The 24,329-nt window shown below is 40.6% G+C and overlaps 1 protein-coding gene across 2 annotated transcripts; it reads left to right on the top strand.

The window, feature by feature from the left end:
• Positions 1-3,260: 3,260 nt before the first annotated feature.
• On the top strand, positions 3,261-24,043 carry tiparp (TCDD-inducible poly(ADP-ribose) polymerase). Of its 2 annotated transcripts, none has more exons than XM_067507270.1 (7): positions 3,261-3,595; positions 4,620-5,669; positions 15,241-15,430; positions 15,829-16,016; positions 19,337-19,633; positions 21,008-21,265; positions 22,562-24,043. In XM_067507270.1, exons 2-7 carry the CDS (start codon positions 4,645-4,647, stop codon positions 22,749-22,751), a joined length of 2,148 nt encoding a protein of 715 aa, XP_067363371.1. In that variant the 5' UTR covers positions 3,261-3,595; positions 4,620-4,644; the 3' UTR covers positions 22,752-24,043. The 2 variants fall into 2 exon arrangements, with proteins under 2 accessions (XP_067363371.1, XP_067363372.1); XM_067507271.1 differs by lacking the exon at positions 3,261-3,595 and adding an exon at positions 3,919-4,225.
• The last annotated feature ends 286 nt before the right edge of the window (positions 24,044-24,329 follow it).

The raw sequence follows: 24,329 nt of genomic DNA, 5'->3' as shown, positions 1-24,329 counted from the left end.
AAACATCTTCCCACTATGACATGAAAGTGACATAATTACTGGCCATAATGACAATAATTATATCGTGAGACTTTCATCATTGTTTAAAGCACCCACAGTCCAACACAAATTACCTCAATAAAATGTATTTTTATGTTTCTGTGCTGCGAAACTGTTTTGTGTGTGGAGCAGGCGTGTCAAGGCTGAAGGCCTGTCACCAGTGTTAACTGATCTGCCTCTAGTAACTCTGCTATGTGCAGGCATGAGAACAGATAAGATTCAATGGGTGGAGGCTGAAACACGGCACCTTTACCCTGCCACTTGTAATGACTTACCTACTGCCTTTTTACATGTTGGTTCATAAAATGGCTTTAATGTCTATTTTAGTTCAGACTGAGGGTGCTCACGATGGTGGTCTTTAAACACAAGGGCTTGTGTTCTTGTGCCTATAAGCACCCATCCTGCTTCTCTGACCTTTGACCTCCTTTTTGGTGGGCATAAGTGGACAGAGAGGTATCCAATTACAGTTGGCCGAAGTGTTGTAATTTCCCAAATAAATACAGTGGCAATATTCACATTACATATACTAATACATACTTTGATATATTATCTTACTTTTCCGCAGTAACCTACTTTCAAACCTGGATGACTGAGAATCTTCACTGATATGTGTTACTTTTATACTCGAGTAATGACCATATTATTCCTGTACTGTGTTAAGTTACTACCCTTCATAACAGCACTCTTTCTCAGATGTATTAAAGGATCCTCACAAAACTTGTTGTTTCATGTGTTGAGCTCACTCACTGACATTTAGAGACAACAAACAAGCTGGAGTTAGCAGGCAGGTATGTCTTTTATAGGGCTTCCTCGGAGACAAGTCAGAACTTGAACAATAGGCTATCGTTATGCATGTCAGCCTAGGAGGAATGCTCAAGATCTGTCGGTATGCCATCAGGCAATTACTCTCATATACGTCAGCTCTCCCATGTCTTGAGGTGCAGGCCTATAATTTCCAAATTATTAACTCTCATTGGAACAGCTTTGACGGCATCAATGTTTGTCTAGAAGATGTTTGTACACATTTCTGTTAATCTCTGACCTCTTGAACTACAGCTTGTGGCGTGTGTCCGGAAAAATAAATGAGTTAAAAAACAGTGCAGAGAGCCAGTGGTGGTTTCTGTATTATGGAGTAAATAGCTGTGGCACATTTGCAAGAGGTTTGCCTTTTTGACCTTCATCATTAAAGTTCAGGGGGTTAATGGTGGGAGATTTTGAAAAACTTAAACAGTATTGATGGAGCTATTAATAGATAGCATCATGAATAATATATTGGATTTAGTGTTTCCGACATAGTGGTCCCACGGGGATATGTGAGGGGGAAATGAGGCTTACTTTAATTTCCTGTTAATTCATAGAACAATAGGAAAAGCAGAGGCCTGGATGGTTCATCCTCCTGTTATCTTACAGACACACTACACATTAAACCTTAACATTTGTTGCATGTTTATTGCAACGATCCTCATATACACTAGTTTATATGAAATGGAAATCTGTCTCTACACAGCACAGCTTGTGACTGTCACTATGGGCCCATCTGTGACGACATTTATCGAATGTCAAATGCTGTGGGTATATTTTGGAGGTGATTACATAAAATAATATATCTCGCCGCACCAATCATATTATGCAAGATACAAAAAACCCTGTATACAAATACATAGATGGGTTTGCTTTTGCATCAGGAGACCAGCTCTTTTGAGAAATCCACTCTTTGGAAACTACACTAGAAACCGTTTGGTTGAGAGGGCTTGTCTGAAAACAGCGAAACTGATGCAGGAAGGCAGTGCAGCACAGCAGGTTCCTAAAAACTACTTCTGGTAAAACAGGGAGGAGAGGGAAGCTGACTCAACATGCAGTCAGTAAACATTACACTCCCTTATGGAAATGTGACAAATCAGCTGCACAAAATATAGTCAGCCTTCTTGAATACCAGAAGATATTAGATAAGCATAAGAAAAAAAGATTCATCCTTCTCCTATTAGTTTTTGATGGCTATGTCTCAGCTGGTTTCATGTTTAGTCTCTTGTGAAATAATGTGGGGTGATAAAATATCCAGATGTTCTCAGTGTAGTTTCACATCTTGACAGTAACTGTCAGGAGAGGAGTGACAATTATCTTCAAACTAACAAAATATTTGAGGTACCAATTTTCTTGTTTGCACAAATGAGCTCATGTGTAGGAGCAGATATTGACAGAGCCATCCATTAAGATATTTTTTAGTGATGGAAAAATAAATTAGAACATGTTTATAATCTTTTTTATCACTTGAATATTTCCATTTTATGTTTTAATATTTTCCAATTATACTCCTTTCCCACCCCATTTACAGTTTGTTATCAGCTATGGTCACTGTCTAGATACAGATGATCACCTTACTGATTTAGCACGAAATTCTCATTAGCCCCACCTTGACCTTGACTACAAAATTAAACTATTGGTTATTGAGTTCCTAAAAGATATACTTCATCTGTTTGTACAATTAGTTTATTTGTGTACCTTTAATAATTTTATAAGACTATACTGATTAATCTTGTGCCATTAAGTTTTGGGCTGCGAAAACTATGTATTTGATAAATGAATAATTTTTCTCAGGACTCAATTAGCTAAGTAGTGTACATATACTTTAAGCAAGTCCAGATGATCAGGCAAACTGGGAGTTGCCCAGGATCTCAAAACCCAGTTCACTGTAAGACTTTTTGTACTGATACTTGAACCCAACCAACTGTACAATATTGGCTTCTCCTGCATCATTACTGAATCTTGTCTACCTGTCCTGTAGAGGAGTAATTGGGCAAACTCAATTTTTATTACGTTCTTTTAATCACATTATGGTTATTTTGAAATACCTGCCTAAAGTAGCCAAACTGTCACACAGAAAACCTGCGGCAGTGTTCGTTTTGGGGGATTTGTGCACACTGTGGACTGGGCTACATAATGGTAACTTGATCCAAAGTGCAGAGGGCCCAACAAAGAAAATGCCCACAGGCCTCTAACAGGTTAATCAGCCATGCCTAAAAGCATTATTTTTCCACTCTGACTGAACTAAAATTTTAAATGTGGGTGTTGAGTGAGTATTAAATGTATTGTACATAACATGTTGCTCCAAAATACAAATCAATCATAAATAACAACCTGTTTTCAATACCACACAATACTTTTTCAACTACTTCCGGGGCTCGGCCTGAAGGCCCATGAAGCCCCGCCTGTGACCAGGTTACAGGGCGGGGCCTGGCTGTGCGGAGACGGGAGGCAGTCAGGCAAAGAGGCTCTGTCCACAGCTGTGCTCTGCTCTTTGTCAGTCTGCGCTCTCCTGCGCTTTTCTATCCAGCTGAAGGATACAAAGAGAAGGACAGGCAGCATGAAATAGAGACAGAGCATGAGAGCCGCGGGGGCAGCAGAGGGACAGGGGCAAACTAACTGGATTACAGTCTAGTCCAGACACGGATACGGTTCTACCCAGACTGGAAACGGTGCTCCGCCGATGTGCGCACTGGATTTTATCCACCAAAGAGTGTAGAGACCGGGCGGGACAGAGGCCGACTTTGTCGCGCAGGTATAGTTTTGTCGTCTTGGTCTGAGCGAAATGTACGAAGATTGGTCGTGTTTTCCTAAAGCCGTGGAAATGTTGTCCTGTAACAAACTAGCCTGCCTGCTTTTTACAGCGCTCCGCCGTTTGGCTTTTTAGAATCTCCAGTTTCTCGGCCCGTGCAGCTCCGGGTCTGCTCAAAAAGTGTTTCCTGGCAAGAGGAGAAGAAAGGCGGCGACGTTTTTTTTTTTTAAACAAACCTCCGTGTGTCCCGCTTGTCTTTTGTTGCTGCTCCGCCGCAGTGCCTTGTGTGTGTGTGTGTGTGTGTGTGTGTGTGTGTGTGTGTGTGTGTGAGAGAGAGAGAGAGAGAGAGAGTCGACTCCAGCCTACGTGCAAACTTGCTCGGGCAACGCTGTGTAAGCAGCACGTAGACGGCAGGGGCAGCGTATCGGACTCCGGTGATCAAAATATATAGTCCCGAGAGAGAGAGGGGTTTTGTTACAGCGGTGATTTTATCGCTCTTGCTCAGAGACGCAGCTGTAATTGCAGGCATGACGTTAGTAAGAGACCAAAGACACCAGGACAGCCGAAACTGTCCACTTATAACTATTGTCATATGATTAATCGAAGGTCTTGAGATCCTTACAGCAGGATTAGGTAATATTTCTCCGCTGCTAAAAGATGCATCAACCTTTTTTCTCCTTTTTTTTCCCCCCGACGGCGGGTCAGTAACGCAGGCTGTAATATTCTCATATAATGTGTCAGCAGCCGCAGATCGTTATGCTGTTGCTGTATTATTCCTGCTGATGTCTGCAGGGTCATTATTGTAAAAGACGTCGGAGATGTTCATTGCGTTTCGTTTCAGACTAATAAAGGGGAGGGTTTTTTTTTCTTTCCAGGAAAGGAAAGCAGAATTGCCTGTTGTTTTTATGGTATAACAGCTCAGCCCTGTTAATCGCGGCTGTCTGCACCAGGATGGCTTCACCCTGGAAACTATAGGATTATGTTGTCTTTGATGACCGCCTCCTTCTTTCTCTTTCCTTTCTCTCAGGACGGCCGGGGCTTAGAAGGGGGACATGGATAAAACTTTGCACATTATCCAGAAATCAGGAGACGGTGTACCGACTGGGATCTCCCTGGATATGAGCCTAAATATGAACGAAGGCGAAGATTTCACGGAACAGCAGATCGTGGGGCTCCCTGACAAAATTCCTCTGGTGAAACCTTATTTCAAAAAGAAGCAGAGGAAACTAGACGCCAAATGCCTCCACCGCGCCCTGGAGGATCCTATACTGACCTCTTTACTGAGTACGGATACGCTAGTTTCCGGGGATGGGGTGTTTGTTCCTCGGAACCAACCGGGCCGGACCCCGGGCAACCTGTGCGCCGCAGCTGTGGTGAAACAGAACTGCATGGACCAAGTGTGTCTCAAAGACCAGGGAGCTGCGGACGATGCCACAACTGGGACTGGAGAGCCTGCGTTGATGAGCCGAAACGGTGATGTGGAAATAGGCGATACTACTGCGGAGCTGGAGGAGACAGAGCGGCGAGAGGAGCGACCCAAGATCACCGATCCAACCCCCGACAGCTGTTTTCAGCTGAAACCTGGCCTCAGGGTTGCCGGGAGCACCGTGACAATATCACCCCCAGGCGGGAATATACCTCCCATAGTTGCACCACAGGCTCCTCACCAAGAGGGGACCATCAAAAGCAATGACCTCTTAACCTCTGGGGCTAAAGACCCTCCAGTCAAAGACTGCACTAGAGTCCAGGAACCTATTCCCCTCCTGCTGCAGCTAGACAAAGGGGTGCTATTTCAGGACAAAAGCGAAGAGGCCTCCTTGGACCTGGTTTTTGAGCTGCTCACCCAGCTCCAGTATCATACACACCAGTCAGACTCTGTGGACATTTGTGTGGATTTCCTTCAAGGACAGTGTGTTTATGGAAGTGACTGTGCCCACCATCACACTGTACTTCCCTACCACTGGCAGATCTGCAGGACCAGCAGTCAGACATGGCAGAGCATAGCAGATGACTCCCAGGAGCAGCTGGAGAGACTGTATTGCAACCCAGACAATGAGCAAGTCAGGCTCAAGTTTCAGTAAGTATCCCAGTGAAGTGTTCACTGCAACTTGCAGGTTGTTTTTTATTTCAACTGTGTGTATGCTACTGTGTGCCCCCTATTTAGATTCAGGATCATTCTGTTAGGGGAACCAGTAACACAGTTCTTCTGTTTTTCTGTTTTTATATCAATGTCTGTGGGCAAGGGGGTCAATTCACTTTCAATTCAATAAATTTAAATTAGGAACTGAAACCACAATTCATGCACTTGTTGAGGGGCATCAGTTTCTAACATCTTTGTTTATTCCAGACAACAAAATCTAAAGGGCAATGCTCGTGATTTTCTACATTCCTGTTACTTTTAGCAAATCCCATTAAAAGTCTAAAACACTGCCCTTCATCTACTCACTGTGACGTCTGTGAATCCGGAACCTGAGCTTAGATGGTTTGTCTGTGCCACTGACCTCCATTGTCATCCAAAAAACATGTTTGTTTAAATGCTAAGAACTACCATCCCTTTTTTACTTGACTCAATACAGAAATAAACTTAAGAGAATGTACAAAGTAAACTAAACTAAAATCAGGTGAGTGAGTAGGTGGGGGTTATTGTTAGTGATTCTGTGGGGCTTGTTGACCATAAAAAAACTGAAATTGCCAGCCCTATTCTTTTTAGATGTAGCTTACAAAAACCCATTTTTCAATAATGATAAAGATCTTTAATAACCTTATGCCAGAGCAATTTTCAAATTCTGACTAAACAAAAAAAAAAACTCTAAATGGATGAATAGAGCTGGAAAGTACAGTACATTGCAGCCACAGCAGTACCTTGTCATGTTGTAAGTACTGCTGAAAAGGCTACTGTGTGGTAAATTGATAGGTACTTGCGACATGGCAACAATGGTGCAGTAAGCTGATAGGCTGCTGGTGAATGTTAAGCCACTTCTGGTTCGGCTGTATTGGAAACAGTAAACCTTGGCCTGAGCTTCCTCTTTGGTTTTACCACCAGTGGCAAACTGAAAGCTCTGACTCTACAGCTGTTCTGTACATGTGTAGCTGATGGACTGTGGCCAAGTGAATGTGCTTGTAGTGTTACTTTCACAGCTGTTAATGCACTAAGTGTAGTTTATTTATTCATGTGTGAAAGACTCTATTAGTCCCTTTGATTCCCAGTGTGTGAGTTTAGCCTTGTGTGTCTTCTAGTTAATGTGTATCCTGCATGTATCACGTCATATCAGCTATCGTGCCCTTGTGTGGGTATGGCTCTTCATCCCCCACCACTGATATTGGTTATCTATTTCCTGTGTTTTCCTGCTCTCATGCCCAGCCATGTGATTGGCTGGATGTCTATTTAAACCAGACTTTACAGCACTCATGGCAGAAAGCTGAACTTCCATGACCCCACAGTTGCCTTGTGCGGTCACTGACACAGACGCACTTGGCAGCTTCTCTCCTTCCCTAGGTCATAGACACGCACACCGCTATGTACACTCAAACATACACACACTGCTTGTCACGCAGAAGCTCTCACGAATCTGCTGCACAGAGCGGAATGGTGTATTGCAGTGCTCACACTCACGCGTTGTAACAGACAGAGATAGATGACTTTTTTTTTTTTCTCACAAACTCGCATAGATAAACACACACGCAAGCAGTTGGCAAGCCCCAATGGGGTGACATAAAGGAGCATGCACTGCTTCCTGTGACACTGTACTATGCAGGCACATTCAAAAACAAGGAGTATATCTATGTGCACTCTGGCTGACCTTATTCTAACCCAGGTTGCTTTTCATATTTTTATATTTAATGACCCTCCACAGAAACCCTTTCTCCTCATTTGTGTCGGACCGAGCAAGTATGCAAAAGAAAACAAGTGATTTTTATTGTTTACAAAAAGGCGTTTTTATTTACCTCAAAAATATGAAAACACATTAAAAAATATTAGGCCCATAAAAGAGGTAAACAAAACCAAACTAGACTTACTAAAAGACACAAAGCAATCCAACCAAAACTAACACACAGGGGAACATATATAATGGCTGATCAGACCATTAAAGACACACCAGGGGTAACAGAAAAACAAAACCTCACAATTAACCTATACAGAACAAAATACAACAATAAATCTACTGAATGTAAATAATCAGATATTATCCAAAATAACTGTATTAAATAACTAACATAAAATGGCTAAATAACCCAAAATCCTTCAACAAAAATTACAATCCCCCCTTAAGGTAGCAGGCTCTTGGTATCGTCCAATCAACAACTTCCTCTATTTAGATGTTTTGCTTCCTGGGGTCCTTTTGCTCAGTTAAACAAGATGTCCTTCAGCAGCTGAAGCCCACAGCAGCTCCACCTGCACTGGTAACTTAATTATGATTAACTCAAGCAAAAATAATTAGTGTGACTGTACAGAAGTTCACTAAATGTGCGCGCTACAAATACAAACTAATATACTGACAACTTATCAATTAAACTGAATTTACAAATATTAAAATGACTCCTTATTTAACAATCTTTAAAATAATACAATGTATTCAATGTACTAAATTACTAACTGTAAATCAAAGAAAGCAAAATGTGCAGTGCAGGTGAGCTACTGACATTTAAATTCAAGATTTCAAGATTCAAACTGGATTTAACTGTAAAGATATAACTGGACTGTGTGGCAGCAGGGGTGGCCATCACAGCATTCTTTATTCTGAATATATTTAATCTTGTTTCATTTAATGGGTCTTTCATGAAAATCTTTCATCAAACAAAACTGTTTCTAAAACAGCAGGAAACCCCTTGCACATTTCTTTCACAATCAAAAAATGTCTTCAAAAAGTGAGGCTAACATATTAAATTAAATTATGAAGACATAACATAATGTTATCAACAAATTTAAGCACTTTCTTAGTCACAGCATTGGTGGGGGTTTGAAGCGCAGTCCTTGTTCAGTCACTGACACAGCGTTATACCTCCAAAACATGACCCACATCAACACCCCCCTGATCTATGAACGCCCTGTTGTGTTTATCTTTGTTTACATCTGTGTGGACAGTACACACAAACACACGCACAGGCAGAAACGTGTGAGTGTGTAAAAACATCTGTATGTGTCTGTGTTTTTGACGAGTTGACTCATGTTTTCAACTGAAACTCTATGCAAAGTGCACATTGCTCCCCAAATACAGTGTGCACCTGGTGGTGTCAACCCAAATTTTTCTGAGACATTTTGAGTTTGTTACACTTTGATTCAGTCAGACAGGACTATCTGGTTTACCTAACTGAAACTCCAGTAGAAACTACATATGCCACAATAATTGTATCAGTATATTTGACATATATTTGCAAACAGTGCTGCTTGAACAGTTGTGAAGCATTTATGCTAAAATATATACGTTTCTAAATATGACCTCAAATGTAGTCTGGCTTTAACAGAAGTGTTTAAAGCTCATAAAGGGACGCTAGTCCAAAAAATATTTTTTTACAGAAATCACAGATTTATTTGCGTGGAAACTCATTCAGTCCTAGATATTTGTGTGTGGTAATAGTACTATATGTGAACCTGTGCCTTCAGTAACTGCTGTGATCACCTCTTGCAGCTATAACATCAATTAAATGTATCCAATAACTGTTTATCAGTCTAACACATCAACTTGGATGGATTTTAGCCCATTTCTTTCTACAGAACAGCTTCAACTATTGGTTGTTTTCCTTGCATGAACTGTAGGTTTCAGGTCCTTCTGCAGTGTTATATAGAATTAAGCTCAGGACTTTGTCTCAGCCATTTCAAAACATGAAATTACGTCTGCTACTTTCAACAATGTCCATTTTGGAAAGTATTGGCTCCCTCCTTCTAGCTCTGCCATTGACACCATTGTTCTCCTGGTGGACTAATGAACAGTGATATTAGCGACTACAAGTAAGGCCTTTAGTTTACCAGATGTTACCCTGGGGTTTGCTGTGAATGGCGAGACTATTATGTGCCTTGGTGTTAAAATGTTCTCCATTTGTATATAATCTGCTTGACAGTTGACATATATTATAAGTTGAGTGAGAGTCAGACATATTCAACACTGGCTTTAACAGTCATTTGTTATAAGTGCCTTGACACTGTAATTACTTTAGCAGAAAATTCCCAAATTTGAAAACCAAGTTCATACACACTTTGAGTCAGTTGCATTAGTCAGACGTTTATGCCAAAGAAATAAAATGCAGTTATTTTACACTAGTTTTTACTGACATACTAAATATAAACCTATCAAGAACAAAGGGAACAATACCTGACTAATGCGTTCCTAAAACAAGTATTACTTGGCCTAATCCTCCTTGTCCCTGTTGTGCATTTCTACATTTCTACATCATAAAATCAGATTTGATGGTTAGATTTGAATGTTAGAGTGAATACGTAATGTAAAACTTTTGAAATAGCTTTGTACATTTTCATTCCTAAACACATGACGTCTCTTATTGTCCAGCATTTATTTACTGTATAGGTTAGTTTAAAATTGAAAATGTGGAATTAAATTATCTCTGTAGGCGTGAACATTATTAAATTTCAGTTAAAGTTTCAGCAATGTCTTCAGGCTGGTGTCAAATGGTGAAAACTTCTGTACTGTTTTGGTTCAGTCATGTACTCAAAGCTTTGTGTTTTACTGGGTGTGTGTGAGAGCTCCTTTGATACTTTTCTTTAGACGTGCAATCCAGCCTGTCTCTTTATACACGCAAGCCCACACACATACACATATACATACAGGGCAAAGGAATCACCGTGGTTACAGCAGCCAAATGATAACATTGTTAGTGATCTAAAGAGCAGCAGATGACTTAACAAGCTCTACTGTCGGTATGGCAACACAGGCCTGTTTTACCTTCTGCTGTGTGTGTGTGTGTATGCGTGTGTGGCAGAAGAGGATGGGACAGTGTATCTGTGCCTTATTATGTGCTGTAGAGGCTATTGTACTGTTCGTATGTGTGTACATGAGCATGTGCTCTGTACTGAGATGTTCCCATGTGTGTATGATCCATAGCACAGGTTAATCCCATCCATATGATAAGCGGGAATACAAGTATGGCTAATCCTCTTCAGTCATGAACTCAGCAGTAAGGAGGAATGTCAAAGTCATCACTTCTGAAAGTTATACTGTAATAATCCACCACGGTACAGCTGCATGTTAACAGATTTATGCTGTGCTGTAGTGTGTATGTGTGTGTCTGTCAAGAGAAAATATGAGGAAAAATCAGCACTTTTAGTTTTCTGAGGCTTATTTTTAAAGTATTACATTATGTTTATGTTCACGAAAAAAATTAAACCAGATTTGGCATAATAACCTACATTTCCTATAATACCTATGTGAGAAGGGAAAATTGAAAAACTTCTTGATTTTTGTATAACCATAACAGAGCACACACATTTTGTATTTCTTTGTGTGTGTAAGAGAAGAGAGAGCCTTTCTTCAGCCAGGTGATAAAAGCCTTGCTTGTCATTAACTGACATAAAGAGTCACAGAGCACCAAGGGCAGAGCGACCTGACACCAAGGTGTGTGTGTGTGTGTGTGTGTGTGTGTGTGTGTGTGTGTGTGTGTGTTTATATTTGATTCCATGTTGCCTCATTGAGTCACGAATCAAAGACAATCAGAGATGGTTGTGTCTGTGAGAGCTGGTTTGCGTGGGGTGATTGTGTGTGTGAAAATGGACAAAATCAAATAACCAGGCTTTGTGTATGTGTGTGTAATTCTCTGTGTGTGTCTATAATGTGTCAGACAGACTGATTCCATGAATCAGAGGGGCGAGGTCTGGGTTGCTCTGTCTCTTATTACTCAGAGTCTGCCTTCATCCATCTATCCAGCCATCCATCCATCTTTTTTACTTATCCCCCTCTTCCTCGTTTGTTTTTCTGTAATTGTTTCTTACTGGGTCTTTCTTGCTCTTGAAAACCAGTTTAACTCCATTTGTCATTCCCTGAGGACCTAAAGAAGAGTTGGAGACATTAGAAGGTGTGTTTGCTTCGCCGCTGCACTCAAGCAGTATCATTTTTAACTCTGTTGCTGTCCCTTCTTCTTTATCATCTCTTATGTGCTTAATTTTAATTTTCAATCTTAGACTCATTTCTCTTGCACATTGTATAGTGTATCAGCAGCTTTAAAGTTAATGGGTTAAAAGACTGTGAGAGAAAAGACACCCTGAACTATGAGCTTAATGATGCAGTGTAGAGGGGAACAGGAAGCTACTCTTACAGAAATGATCTAGTACAGGCAGGAGATGATGGCGCACATTTGCTTTTTTCTTTTTGTATATTTGAATACATGTCTATAGAGCTAAAAATGAAGTAAAATGAAGCATATTTGAATAGATAAGTGGAAATGAGTAGCTTTAAAATGAGGAAATAACACCAACCCATGACACCAAGGGTGTGTGAGTGATTGGAAGAAGTCTTTGTCAGCAGATTTGGTTGACTAGCTGACTTATCTAGGTGTGACTGGATGGAGTTTGCATGTGTCCCCTGAATCTGTTGAGAGAAGGCATGTTTGTGCGTGCAAAGGTGAGCGAGTGTTCATGTTATTTTTTTTTCTCATCTGTGACGTTCACAAAAGCTTGACTGATGCTGGTATGCAGGTACTTGAATGTTTGCGCAGCCGTGAGAAACTTTCAAGGTGTATTTGTTTGTGTGTGTGTGCATTGGGGGATTAATAGCTATTTTAAGAGTGCAGTGAGTTTTCTTAACCTTTATTTATCCAGGGAAAGGTTTTGATGAACATGCTTTTTTCCAGCAACACCCTGCTCTCACATTTAGCAGAAATACATGCATTCAGGTTTAGTGCATAAATAGCATCACATGCTTTGTTGCAAGTTTCTATTTCTTAAATTATTAGGTGTGTGTGTGTGTGTGTGTGTGTGTGTGTGTGTGTGTGTGTGTGTGTGTGTGTGTGTGTGTGTGTGTGTGTGTGTGTGTGTGTGTGTGTGTGTGTGTGTGTGTGTGTGTGTGTGTGTGTGTGTGTGTGTGTGTGTGTGTGTGTGTGTGTGTGTGTGTGTGTGTGTGTGTGTGTGTGTGTGTGTGTGTGTGTGTGTGTGTGTGTGTGTGTGTGTGTGTGTGTGTGTGTGTGTGTGAACTCAGAACATTTCAAGTGTGGTCTTGAAAGTGGCAACCTTGCCGGAAGGGGCATGCCTCCTGTCTGTCTCTAATTTTTGATTTGCCTCCGCTTTGAAAGCACCAAATCTCATTGCACTTAATTTAACCAGTGGAATTTTATTTTTAGGACCAAACAAACTAGCCTGGGAGCAAGGGAGGAAATCATGACTGACCTCTCTGAGGACCTGTCTTTTTGTCTGTGTGTGTGAAAGCGCAAACGAGACAGAGATACAGAAGTAATCAGTGAAGTGTGAGGCTGCCTGTAAATGTGACAAAGTTCCTTAACTTCCTCATAATAACACCTATAAGTGAGTGTGTGTGTGTTTGTAAGAAGTGAGTGACAGCGATAAAATAATAAGTCACTCTCAAGTTGATATACTGTAAACACACAAAGCTCTTTTAGACAAATAAGGAGAACAGAAATATTTGAAGCGGTAAATAGTGAGAAGTGATGAGACTGTGTATAGAGTAGAGAGATTACAGATGGAAGTGAGACAAATATAAGAAAAAAGTGAACAGTAAAGAGCACGGAGGTGAAATCAAAACTGTACTTGTCTTCACAGTTAATAAGTGCTTTCTTTCTCGTCATTCTGAGTGACTTTTCTTGTATCAGGTATTGCTATCGTCCTTTGTATCAAACTTCCCTGTACCATCTCTATCATTTAACATTAAAACTCACTCTCTGTTTTCTTTTGCATGAAACCAAAACACTTTTTAATTAGTCAAGTGCACAAAAACAGCACATAAGACATTAACATGTGTGGACTTTTATGTACTCTATCTGCATAATGTTTCTGGTAATCTGGTGGTCTAATAATCCATAACCTGTTTCTGTTACTGTTTTGTTTCCGCACGTGCTCAGCGAATGAACTGGTATTTCACTTCCTCTCACAGAGATGCAATCGCGCTATGACTTAGCAGAAGTGCTCTGAATGCACTGTGCATGTCTAGTATTTGTGTCAGAGTATGCGCTTGTTTTTGGAAAATTAGTCAACACCTCCTGTTATCATTATCATAACTGAAACTGGTGTGTCTGTGTGCGTGCCTGTAACCTCAGTGACCAGTAATTGCTCTTACAGTAGATGAAACTAAATACTTATAGCAGTGTACTCATTATAATATGAGGTTTCACTTCTACAGGCTGTTAAATTAATAACTCAACAGGTTCACAACTTCCCTCTGTGTTTTTCATATGGGAACCATGTAAAGTTTATCATTTTTATCCTGAATTTAAAACAACCCTGACAGATACACATTGCAGAACAGAACCCCTGCTTTAGAGACAGAGACACACACACACACACACACACACACACACACACACACACACAAAAATGTCTAACCTATGAAATTACATTCAATTAGTTTTGACTTAGATTTTTGCTTGCCTTGTACCTTGCCTTGTAAGTCGCTTTGGATAAAAGCATCTTCTAAATGACTAAATGTAGTTTTCTAGCGAAATGCAGTGAGCCATTAACACTGTCAGGCTGATATTTTCTGTGTGCTTTTCCAGTGTGAATGTCTTAAAAAGTTTGTGTTCTCTCTCTCGCTCTCTCTCTCTGTGTCCGCGTGCATGTGTGCCTCTGCATATGTTTTTGTCTGCTGTCAGTGGCATAATGTGCCACAGTATGATGCCCACATTTATGACCGTGGTACGTCTGATCCAGAAAGAATTTGCCAGAGGCTCCATGGAGGACTAATGGGGAGGGACTGACAGATGTACACAAACACACAATGCTCTCCTTAACTGCTTTATTGAGAGCAGTTAAGGGGAGTTGTATGTGTCACATGATATTGTTTCCACTATTTACTTACTTAGCAGATGATGGTACTTGAGCATACTTTGTATGTTTGGTCATATGTCTATATATAGCCCAGACCTTTTTAAGCCTCTGTGTTTTACCATTTATAATATGATGCCACTAAGTCACTGTTTTATAACTAAGCATTATCTTTGTCTAAAGGTTTTGGCAAATATGCTTCTTTGCGTTCTTGCCAAGAGTCAAATGAGAAAACCAATACTTATTGTATACAAGACCGTATAAGCGATAAGTATGAAGCCACAGTCGGCAGCCATTGAGCTCAGCTTTGTATAAAGACCTTATCTTCTTTGTAGTTCTGAATAAATCTTAGCACCTACGCCAATATAACTGATCTAATAAAATCAGATAAAAATGTTTTCAATATCTCTTTTTCTTTTTGTCTCTATAGCATGTATACATGTGGCACCTATGTCAGTTGACGCTGTCATTTTGTGTGACTCACTGGGCAAGAAATTAAAGGCTTGGTCGCTCCAGGGCACTTGGGTTAGATTAGGGTTTCATCAGCATCCGCATGACCAGACATGTGGATATGTTGATGAAAATATAAACTGTGACCATTTAACAACAAGCTCAGCATGCCAAAGCCATATGTTAACTGACAGATTGAATGTGTCTTGTGTTTTTCTTGCATTAGTTGCTTATTTACAATGACTTTATCTTTGGATTTCAGGGGTCGAGTGTTTACTTTAGATTTTGGAGCAATGCGAGTGTGTGACCTAGAGTTTGACCGCGTTCGACGACTGTCCACTCCCCCCAGCCCTCTACCCACCTCGACAACGAGCCCAAACCTTACCCCCAGCTGTCACACAGTGTGGAAGTACTACTGCAGAGACAACTTTGGCTGGAGGGAATACTCCGAGGTAAGCCACACTGGATGTGTGCGCGTGCAGGTGTGTGCATGTGTTTAAGTGGATGGTCCATGAGGCCAGATGCATTAAATCTGCACAATCAATTGTCTAGCTGCAGGGATGGGATCACACACCTAATCAGCCTTTGTAATTTATTCCACAAATTCAATCTGTTTTCTTTCAGTATGTGAGTTTGTGTCTCATGATAGTATTTATTATCACTTTAGCTTTTTGTTCTCTGAACAATGCACACATTGCACTAGCCTTTACCTTTTTAAACTCCCGCTTCCTTCTTCCTCTGTTTAAAGAAAATGGAGAATAGTCTGTCTGTCTGACTGTCGATTTCTTTTTTTAATGAGGCCAAACTCTATATCATGTCTTTGCTCTTCTCTTATTTTTCTTCCTCACAGCCGGTGGTTAAGCTTATTGAGGAGGCGAGTTCAAGGGGCCTGAAAGAGGTGCGATTCATTACGCTTCAGAACCAGTATATCCTCAACATCAGGGAGGGCTTCCAGCAAAATGCTGTCTTTGGCTTCAGACGTCAAATCAAAAAGCGACCCATGTTCATGTCCTCTGTGATGCTCACACCTCATCTACAGTAAGTAGAGACATTTAACCCTATATATCTTGAATTGAATTCTAGTTTGGATGTTACTGATCCAGATTTGTAGCAGCTTTGTTCTAGGAATGACTGTGGCAGCGTTTTAAAGGATGGATGTTTATAAAAGAGGTTACAGGTGTTTACGTCCTCGTCAAGCTGAGGTGTAATAGCTTTGATGACTATTTATTCATTGCTGACAGGTCAACAGTAAAATAAGATGCTGAAAATGGTGGAAAAAAACATTTGCATATTAGCCTGATCATTGTAACCATGTTAGCATTTAGCTCAAAGCATCACTGTGGTCGAGTACAACTACTAGAATGGCTGCAGGCTCTTTATTTTGCTTCGTCACAGACAAGCTGAACAACAAGTTGATTTTCAAACGCTCTTGGTTTTCTTCATATGGAAGTAATTTAAGTGCTAGAAAGTATTATTTCTGAGCAGTATATTAACTTCTATTAAGGAACACAGTGCATTCTGATAAGCACCTTATTGTTAGTATTAAGGCAAAGTGGCGGGAACAGTCAGTCCTCAGCCGAGAGGTAGAGGTCATCCACCTGATTGATAGTCTCACATTTTCCCCGTCTATTTCCCCTTTGCACTTACTGGCGGGCGACTTGCCAATGCTTTTGGTTGTCAGATCTCAACCTTGTTAGAGAACATTTAGTATTTTAGACATGAACCCATATTGTTTATTAGACAAAGTCCTCCATTTAAGTGCCTGGCAACATGTACACACACGTGCATACACAAAGATGGGTCTTCAGTATGTAACACACTGTCTCCTCGTGGCTTTCTGTGTTCCGAGAGTGTCCCAATTTCTTGTTAGGAGAAAGGCAGGCACACAGAGGTCGGTACACACTGCTAATGTCACAGTCAGGGCTGAATACTCAAAAGCCTCTGAAGGATACATTCACCTTTTAATCCATTCCAAGACTGTGCTGCATTGGCAGCCTGAGCTCAACCTGAAAGCCTTATAACGCATATCAGAGCTCGGGAATTTGGCAAGTTAAACAGAGTCACCGGGACACTGGGTTCTGCCCTGTGCAGAACGAAGTGGGGCCTAGATGAATGGAAAATGAGATAATGAAGCAAACAAGAACAGAGGAAACAGATGACGAGAGATACACAAAGACAAGAGGATTTCACTTTTGCGAGCCTCCAGAATTGAAATTGTTGGTCTTTTTGGCCTTTGTTACTACTTTTCTTATAAATAAAGAGAAAATCTGTTAAGTTTAGATTAGCTCAAATTTTGGGGAATTTAAATTTTTCAGCTGTCCTGTTCTTGAAGTACTTGCCTCACTGCCCATTCCTTGGTGATATTCCTGAAACAAAAGGTGCCAGATTGGAGTCATTTCACCCTATTTGCAGATTTCTATCACTTTCTTTGCAGAGCATGCTGCTCTAGCTGTGTCCTGCCAGTGTCCCACACGTAGAGTGAACACTAGCACAAGCTGTTCCTACAGGGCCCTGACTGTCAGGAGAAGACAAAATGGAAAGAATGAGATGCATGAGGAAGAAGTGAGAAAATTAGATTGGGGAAGCAGGAAATGGAGAAAGAATGAAGGAGAAAGACAGCAAGTTAGAGTGCCAGTGAGAGGAAGTGAGAGAGGTTTAAATGGTTTCCAGGCTGGGCGCACAGCAGAGTAGAGCTGGTAAATGAAGGAGTGTGAAATGCGACTGCAGGGAGCTTGGATTGAGAGATTTGTTTCTGGGACTTTTTTTATCGGTTTGTGCAGTGTGTGCCTCCATTAAACACTTCAGAACACAAAGTCACGTATTAGGGACAAAAAGACAGTTTACCATGAAAGTCTTAGTTTTTACATGTGACATTTGGGTTCAGTATATTTACGTTGCATGGTAATGCAATGACCAAAGTGTGTGTATTAGGAACATTTGGAGGTTGAGGTTGTTAGCTTGATTGGCAGTCACACTCACTCCCTCCCTACCTCTATCCCCTTCCTTCTGTTATCTTTCCTTGTGATGTTATTTTCAGCCGTCTACTCCCCCTCTCCCATCTCGTGTTGGCTGTCCTAATCTTTCTCCTTTTCACTCTTTGTCTCCCCCAACTCGATCAGTCTCTTGTTATCTGTCCTTTTTCATTTCACACTTGTTTTTTGCAGCAGGCTGTCTGTGATCTCTTCAAAGCACGTGGGAAATGGAGACATCCATTGCAAAGAGAGATCGAGACCGGACAGACGATGTGAGAGAGAGAGGGAAAAATGATGAGAAAAACTGACTCAGAATCACACTGGTCACAGTCTCATAACAACACACACATGCACGCATTTTTATAGCTGATAGGACTAAAAGCATTTACACTTAGAGAGCGATAACTTGACAGCCAAACCACTGTTGACTCAAATGCCAGACAGGCTAGTTTTTTGGCACTTCCCTGACAGCTCTGCAATTGGCATTTTATTCTTCCCCCTTTGTCTTGCTCTCATTTCTCATTCCTGTCTTTCCCTCACTCTGTTACCCCCGTCCCCCCCTTTAGGCATCTGAGTTTCATTTTCACCCTGCTGTTTTGTTTGGTTGATGATGGCTTGGTATGGAGCTGCTCCAACATTCAGTGCTGTGATAACATTGGTGAGAGTTTGGTGATTTTGGAAGGACAGATGTATCTGTTAATCGCAGCAGACGTTAGTTTTGTTTTATGTAAGGATGCAACCTTGACTGGAAATGCATTGGACTAAAGCTGTGGGGAGTACCAATACATGTAGGTAGCATGGTGTGATGTACTACTTGTTGCTGAAGAATAAAATTGGCAGACACAATGTTGGTGCAGTAGCTAAGGAGCCAATTATTTTCTGCAGTTTGTTTTGTTGTGATTTCCAAAGAAATTTTACTCTGATATAAATCAAGACTTTGTTTAAACAAACCAAATAATCCTTAAATGTTTAATAGTATGTCCATCTCACCTAGGCTCCAATCATACACCAAAAAAATGTTACTGATTGTTTGGAGGTTGACTTAAGCATTGAACACTGTCTTTTTTTTTAAACCTCCCATGAAGGTAAAGGAAAGAACAGATATCATAATATAAGATCGTAGCTCATTTCTGTAATAATTGTATAAACACACAAACATAAGCTTTTTCATTCCAGCAATAATTGTATTCGGCACTGACAACTACAGGTTACTATGCTGTATATGTATGTCAGAATGTCTTTTGTGTATTGGATGGATTCGTAATTGTGTTGCTTTCATTTATCCATTACTATTACCAGTAAATAGAAAACGATATGTGAATTGTAGCTGTCTAATAAAATATTTAATGCTTCTTTCCTCCTTGTTTTCTCTCTTTCTCAATTTAGGACCTTAGGTGGCCTCTCTTCTTCTCCCCTCCCATGTTCCTCCTCTTCCTCCTCATCTGTGGATCTCTCCCCTTCGCATCCCCTCTCATTGACGACTACAAACCCACCCAGCCTTTTCCCAGAAACGTGGTTGCCTATGACAATGAGCCAAGACTTCCTGCAGGTGCCAGTCTCACGTGAAGACCGCAGCTACCGGACGGTGTACAGCCTTTTCCACAAGACGGTGTCCGAGACAAAGTTCAGGATTATCAAGATCCTGCGTGTGCAGAACCCTTTCCTCTGGGAGAAGTACAAGAGGTGAGAACGAAAGCATTTAATGTATGACTTTTTTTAAAGTGCTTCCTCATTGCTCAAGATCTAATCTGCTCTCTTAACTCAAATCATGAGTGATTTCCAGTAATCAAAACCAGACAATAAAAAAAAAAAAAACAGTATTTCAAAGGAAACATTTCTCTCAGGGTGAGAAAATGTAATATTGTCATGTGTTAGTGTCCTCAGTTCTTTTGAATGTTTTGTTTTCCTTTACATGCTGAGAGGTGCAGCTGTGGCATCTGAGTTTGACGCAATTGTGGCTATTATTTTACTGAACATAACTTTGCTGAATTGCTGATCATCAAATACTGAGTCATGAGAATGGCATGGTTTTAAGTGGTTAGATTAGGGGGATGGCCTCAATCGGAGACAAAATACTATTCAACTTAAAAGCACACCGTAAATCTGTTGTATCTGTGTTTACATAACATTATGGCCCCAATGTAATGCCCTATATATGCATGTCTTACTTTTGTGGTACAAAATGTGTTAACCTTAACTTAAACAGGTTTCACTTTTCAGGCCCAGCTGTTTCTTGCAAACAGAAACACACACAAAAAAAAGAGAGAAACACTGTGCAAATAGAAAGAACAGATGAAATAGGGCATGTGGGACCAGCTGTGTGGGACTTCGTGAGAATGTATCCACAGTGGTGTGTGAACACAGCGGATGGAGAGATGTTTGGTGATGATGATGTTCCTGTCGCAAACACAGTGGGCTAACCGCTGTGGTTGGAGCAGTGCAGGTCATATTAGCTGTGACAGTTAAACTCTCCCACACAGACTGGTACCACACGGTTTCACAATGACTGATAGTGTGTGACAATGTGCGTGTGTGTACAGATTCTGAAAGTAATGCCCTCTCTGAATGGTTGTTGACTTATTCTTCCCACACTCGGGTTATGACAGGAAAGCCATAACTGATTGTTTGCATGAGTGTGTGTTTTGGCCTGTAATAGCCTGGTTGTTGGTGTTTGGAGTCAAGCTGCTTGATTATAAAACTGGATAGTAGAAAATTAAAGTGTGTTTTTGTGTGCGATACTCATGCATGCAGTGTCAGTTCACAAGTTGCGGGGTCATGTAAGGTTGTGTCTGGGTCACAGCCTCTCTGGCCTAAAAAGTTTTCACCTGTGCACGCTTGATTAAAATAGAAACACTACTCTCATCTCTTTATATATTCCAAATCATGACCTCAAAGATCTGGCTTCATGCAATGGTCTGTTCCCATTGGTGGATAGAAGAGCGTTTCTGTTTATTGATTGTTTACTTTTTAACAATTTTCTCAATTTAAAAGAGTAAAAGATAAGTTCTGAACAGCTAAAATATGCTAAGTTCTCCTCTTTCACCTCTTTTCTAACAGGAAGAAGGAGTACATGGCACGACGTATGTCTGAGATGGACCGGCTGCTGAGTGAGCGCCACCTCTTCCACGGTACCTCGGCCGACGTGGTGGATGGCATTTGCAAGCACAACTTCGACCCACGGGTCTGCGGCAAACATGCCACCATGTTTGGCCAGGGCTCTTACTTTGCCCGCAAGGCTGTCTACTCACACAACTTCTCCAAACGCTCACCCAAAGGAGTCCACTGCATGTTTTTGGCCAAAGTCCTCACCGGCAGGTGTGTGTGGGCACTGTCATTAACTAGATAATAGTGGGAACATTTTTATGGGTTTAATTACGGGTGGATTTACATCTCTCTCCACCTGCCGCTAAATGACACTGATTAAATCCCAGTTTATGTAATGTGATTATTTAATTTGATATTGAGCTTTAGATTTTTGTTTTCCTAAGCACTCAGATAAATCCATTTGGAAAATAACATTTTTTGGTGGGTTTTGTATGAGCCTTCTTTCAGTGTTAGAGCTTAACTATGACTTAATGTTCTGAAGAAGATAGTTTGGTACATGCTAAATCAAGGCCGTATGTATCCTGTTTTTATTGGGGTATGTGTTTTAGTTTTCCTAAATGTGTGGTTTGGTGTTTTTGATACAATGATCCCTCCAGCTCATACCTAAACAACATCCTTTTCTGACCCCTCACACTTAGTGCTTTATAAATTCCAATATACATAAGACATCAGCATTCATTTGGATGATGAAAATGCTGAGGTTCTTTTCCATAAACCATCATTAAATCATGCTATGCATCATCCTACTCCCACCTCTTGAAGTCAAGTCAAATCTAGAAGCACACATGTAAAGCAGCTGATTTGGATCAACCCATCATACATCACCAGCTTTGTTATTTTGCAGCAGATAGTCTGTGGTGCACCCAGAGGTCGTTGTGGTGCTTTGGAAACATGCAACACATGACCTTCCTCCACCCAAACCTGGGTTTAATCTGTTGCACAGCACAGATAAAGATGTTGTTTACAGACATGGGCAGGGGTATAAACTAATAACCACGTTATCTGTGAAGTGTGGTTCACTCTTTCGTCACAATAATATGTGGCACACAGACTCTTTCAACAACCTTTCCAACTGGTTTTGCCTGTAGCTGGAAGTTTTCTCATATTAGAATGTAATATATTTATATGACTCTGGAGAAAAGTGCTGCAACAATTAATGGATTATAGGATGACTGGACATGGCATGAATATTTTAACAGAAGAAAAACTATTTGGTTCCAGCAAGCTTGCACATTTCATGTAGCTACAGTACATTTATTTTAAGAATTGAGAAATATGCTTATTATTTAAGCTGCACTAAAACACATAAAGTAGCAGCCTTGTAATCATTAAATTTAGAATTAAATTATATTTTGTAACTCTAGACCTGCAGAGCTGAATGGAAATCTGTTAGCAGCATTTTTGTCTTATGGAAATACACAGATTTCTGCTTTCCACTATAAGCTAACTAAGAATATGTATAATACCACCCTCATGACTAAGTCAGTCTTGCTTTTGTCTGTACAGGTTTACTGTAGGAAATCCCTCTATGCGGCGACCTCCACCCATCAACCCCCGTGACCCTTCTAGTGACCTTTACGACTCCTGTGTGGACAACTGGATGGACCCTCAGATCTATGTTATCTTCAACGATGACCAGAGCTACCCTTACTTTATCATTCACTACGAGGAGGTACCCAGCATTGTCGCTGTCTAAGCCCTGGATCAGGCCTGGATCTGTCATTATTTGCAAATACTTACTCATAATTTGTTTTAGTCTGTTAAGGTAGAACATGGGTGGAGTGTGCCACTTCAGATGAAAAAGAACGTCTTAACAAGCTAAAACTTAGAGTACTCAAAAGTCCTGCTAATCAGGTCCATTGAAATCACTTTATTTGACTCAATCCACCAATCTTCTGTACTAAGAAGGTCAAAGCAAAGTAGATGTAATATTTGCAAATACCCCATGATTCAGGTCTCTAGTCTACTGGATCCACACAGACTAGAGTCTAGCAAGACACAAGAGACAAACTGGACTGGACAAAACTAGACTAACAAACTAGTCTCCTGTTTTATTCAGTGTTCAGAGGTGGATAAAGACTGACAACAGCTACAATAAACTTCACAGGAGTCACACACCACACTTTGTTATCAAGTATGAACAGGAACCTAGTGATAATCATCAGACACAAGAATTTTATCTACCCTATTATTCTGGATGCAGCAAACCCCAAACCTCTAGTCCCGGTATCATTTTTGACTTAGTGGTATGGCTGTATGTTAACTCCACATCAGGATACACACTGTAGTTGACAGGTGTCCTGCTAGTACTGTGAATGACCAACTGGACGTTTATTATTCTGAGGAAGCAACATCCAACCAATCAGAAGCTTCCATTGAAAATCCATGGCTACACTGACTCACCCCGCCAATAATTCTCTAACAAAAATCATAGTGAGTGTTTACCCAGCCTCTGGCCTATATGCTTTTTTTTTTTTTCTTTTCTTTTTTTTTCTAAATTTATGTGCTCCGTGTTTGAATCTTTTTATTTAGTGGACATGAATCTTCTGGCCTGAATCTTCAACCAGTGGAACGTGAGTTTGAATTTCAGTGGGACTTTTTCTAATGGACATGCACACAATGTAAATGTCCAGGTTTTTTGTTTTTTGTGTTTTTTTTTGTTTTTTGTATTTTTTTTGTTTGTTTGTTTTTGTTTTTGTTTTTGCCTTTGCGCCTACCACTCTGGTCCCTCACCTGGTGGTTGAAGAGTGTGCAGTTTTACGCTTAGACTCAACTCTGCTGCTACAGTCACAGCCGCGTGGTAGCGCTTTTGTCAACAAACCCCCTGAAACTCATCTCTCAGAGACGGTAGACATGTTTTATTGAGACAAACTGTACAGATGTTCTCTTTGTTTATATTTGAACTGTGTGCCTTTTGTTCATAAAAATGTTTATTTATGTTAGGTTAATGTAACATTGAATAAATAAAGAATCTCAATGAGAAAATGACTAATTAGTGAATTGCTGTACTTAATGTATTGGTAATGTGGAGGTTATGGTTATGTGGTAACCTCACTCCTAGATACTCCTGTAATCATTAGGCTCCCAACATGGGATGTGTGGAGGAGGTTTAATTGCATCGCACAATAGGTTTCATTTATTAGAAGCAAAATTAGAAAATGCAGCTGCTTTAATCTCAATCATTTAAGCTAAAGAAAGGCTCCTTACCTTCTTGCATAGATGACACCTGTTATTGTTTGTACAGAAATATGAAGCACGAGGCAGATTAATATAT

This window comes from Channa argus, chromosome 6 (assembly GCF_033026475.1).
Source record: "Channa argus isolate prfri chromosome 6, Channa argus male v1.0, whole genome shotgun sequence".
Classification (NCBI taxonomy): Eukaryota; Metazoa; Chordata; class Actinopteri; order Anabantiformes; family Channidae; genus Channa; species Channa argus.
The sequence above is the reverse complement of the archived record's forward strand: the minus strand, read 5'-3'. Positions and strand labels throughout refer to the sequence as shown.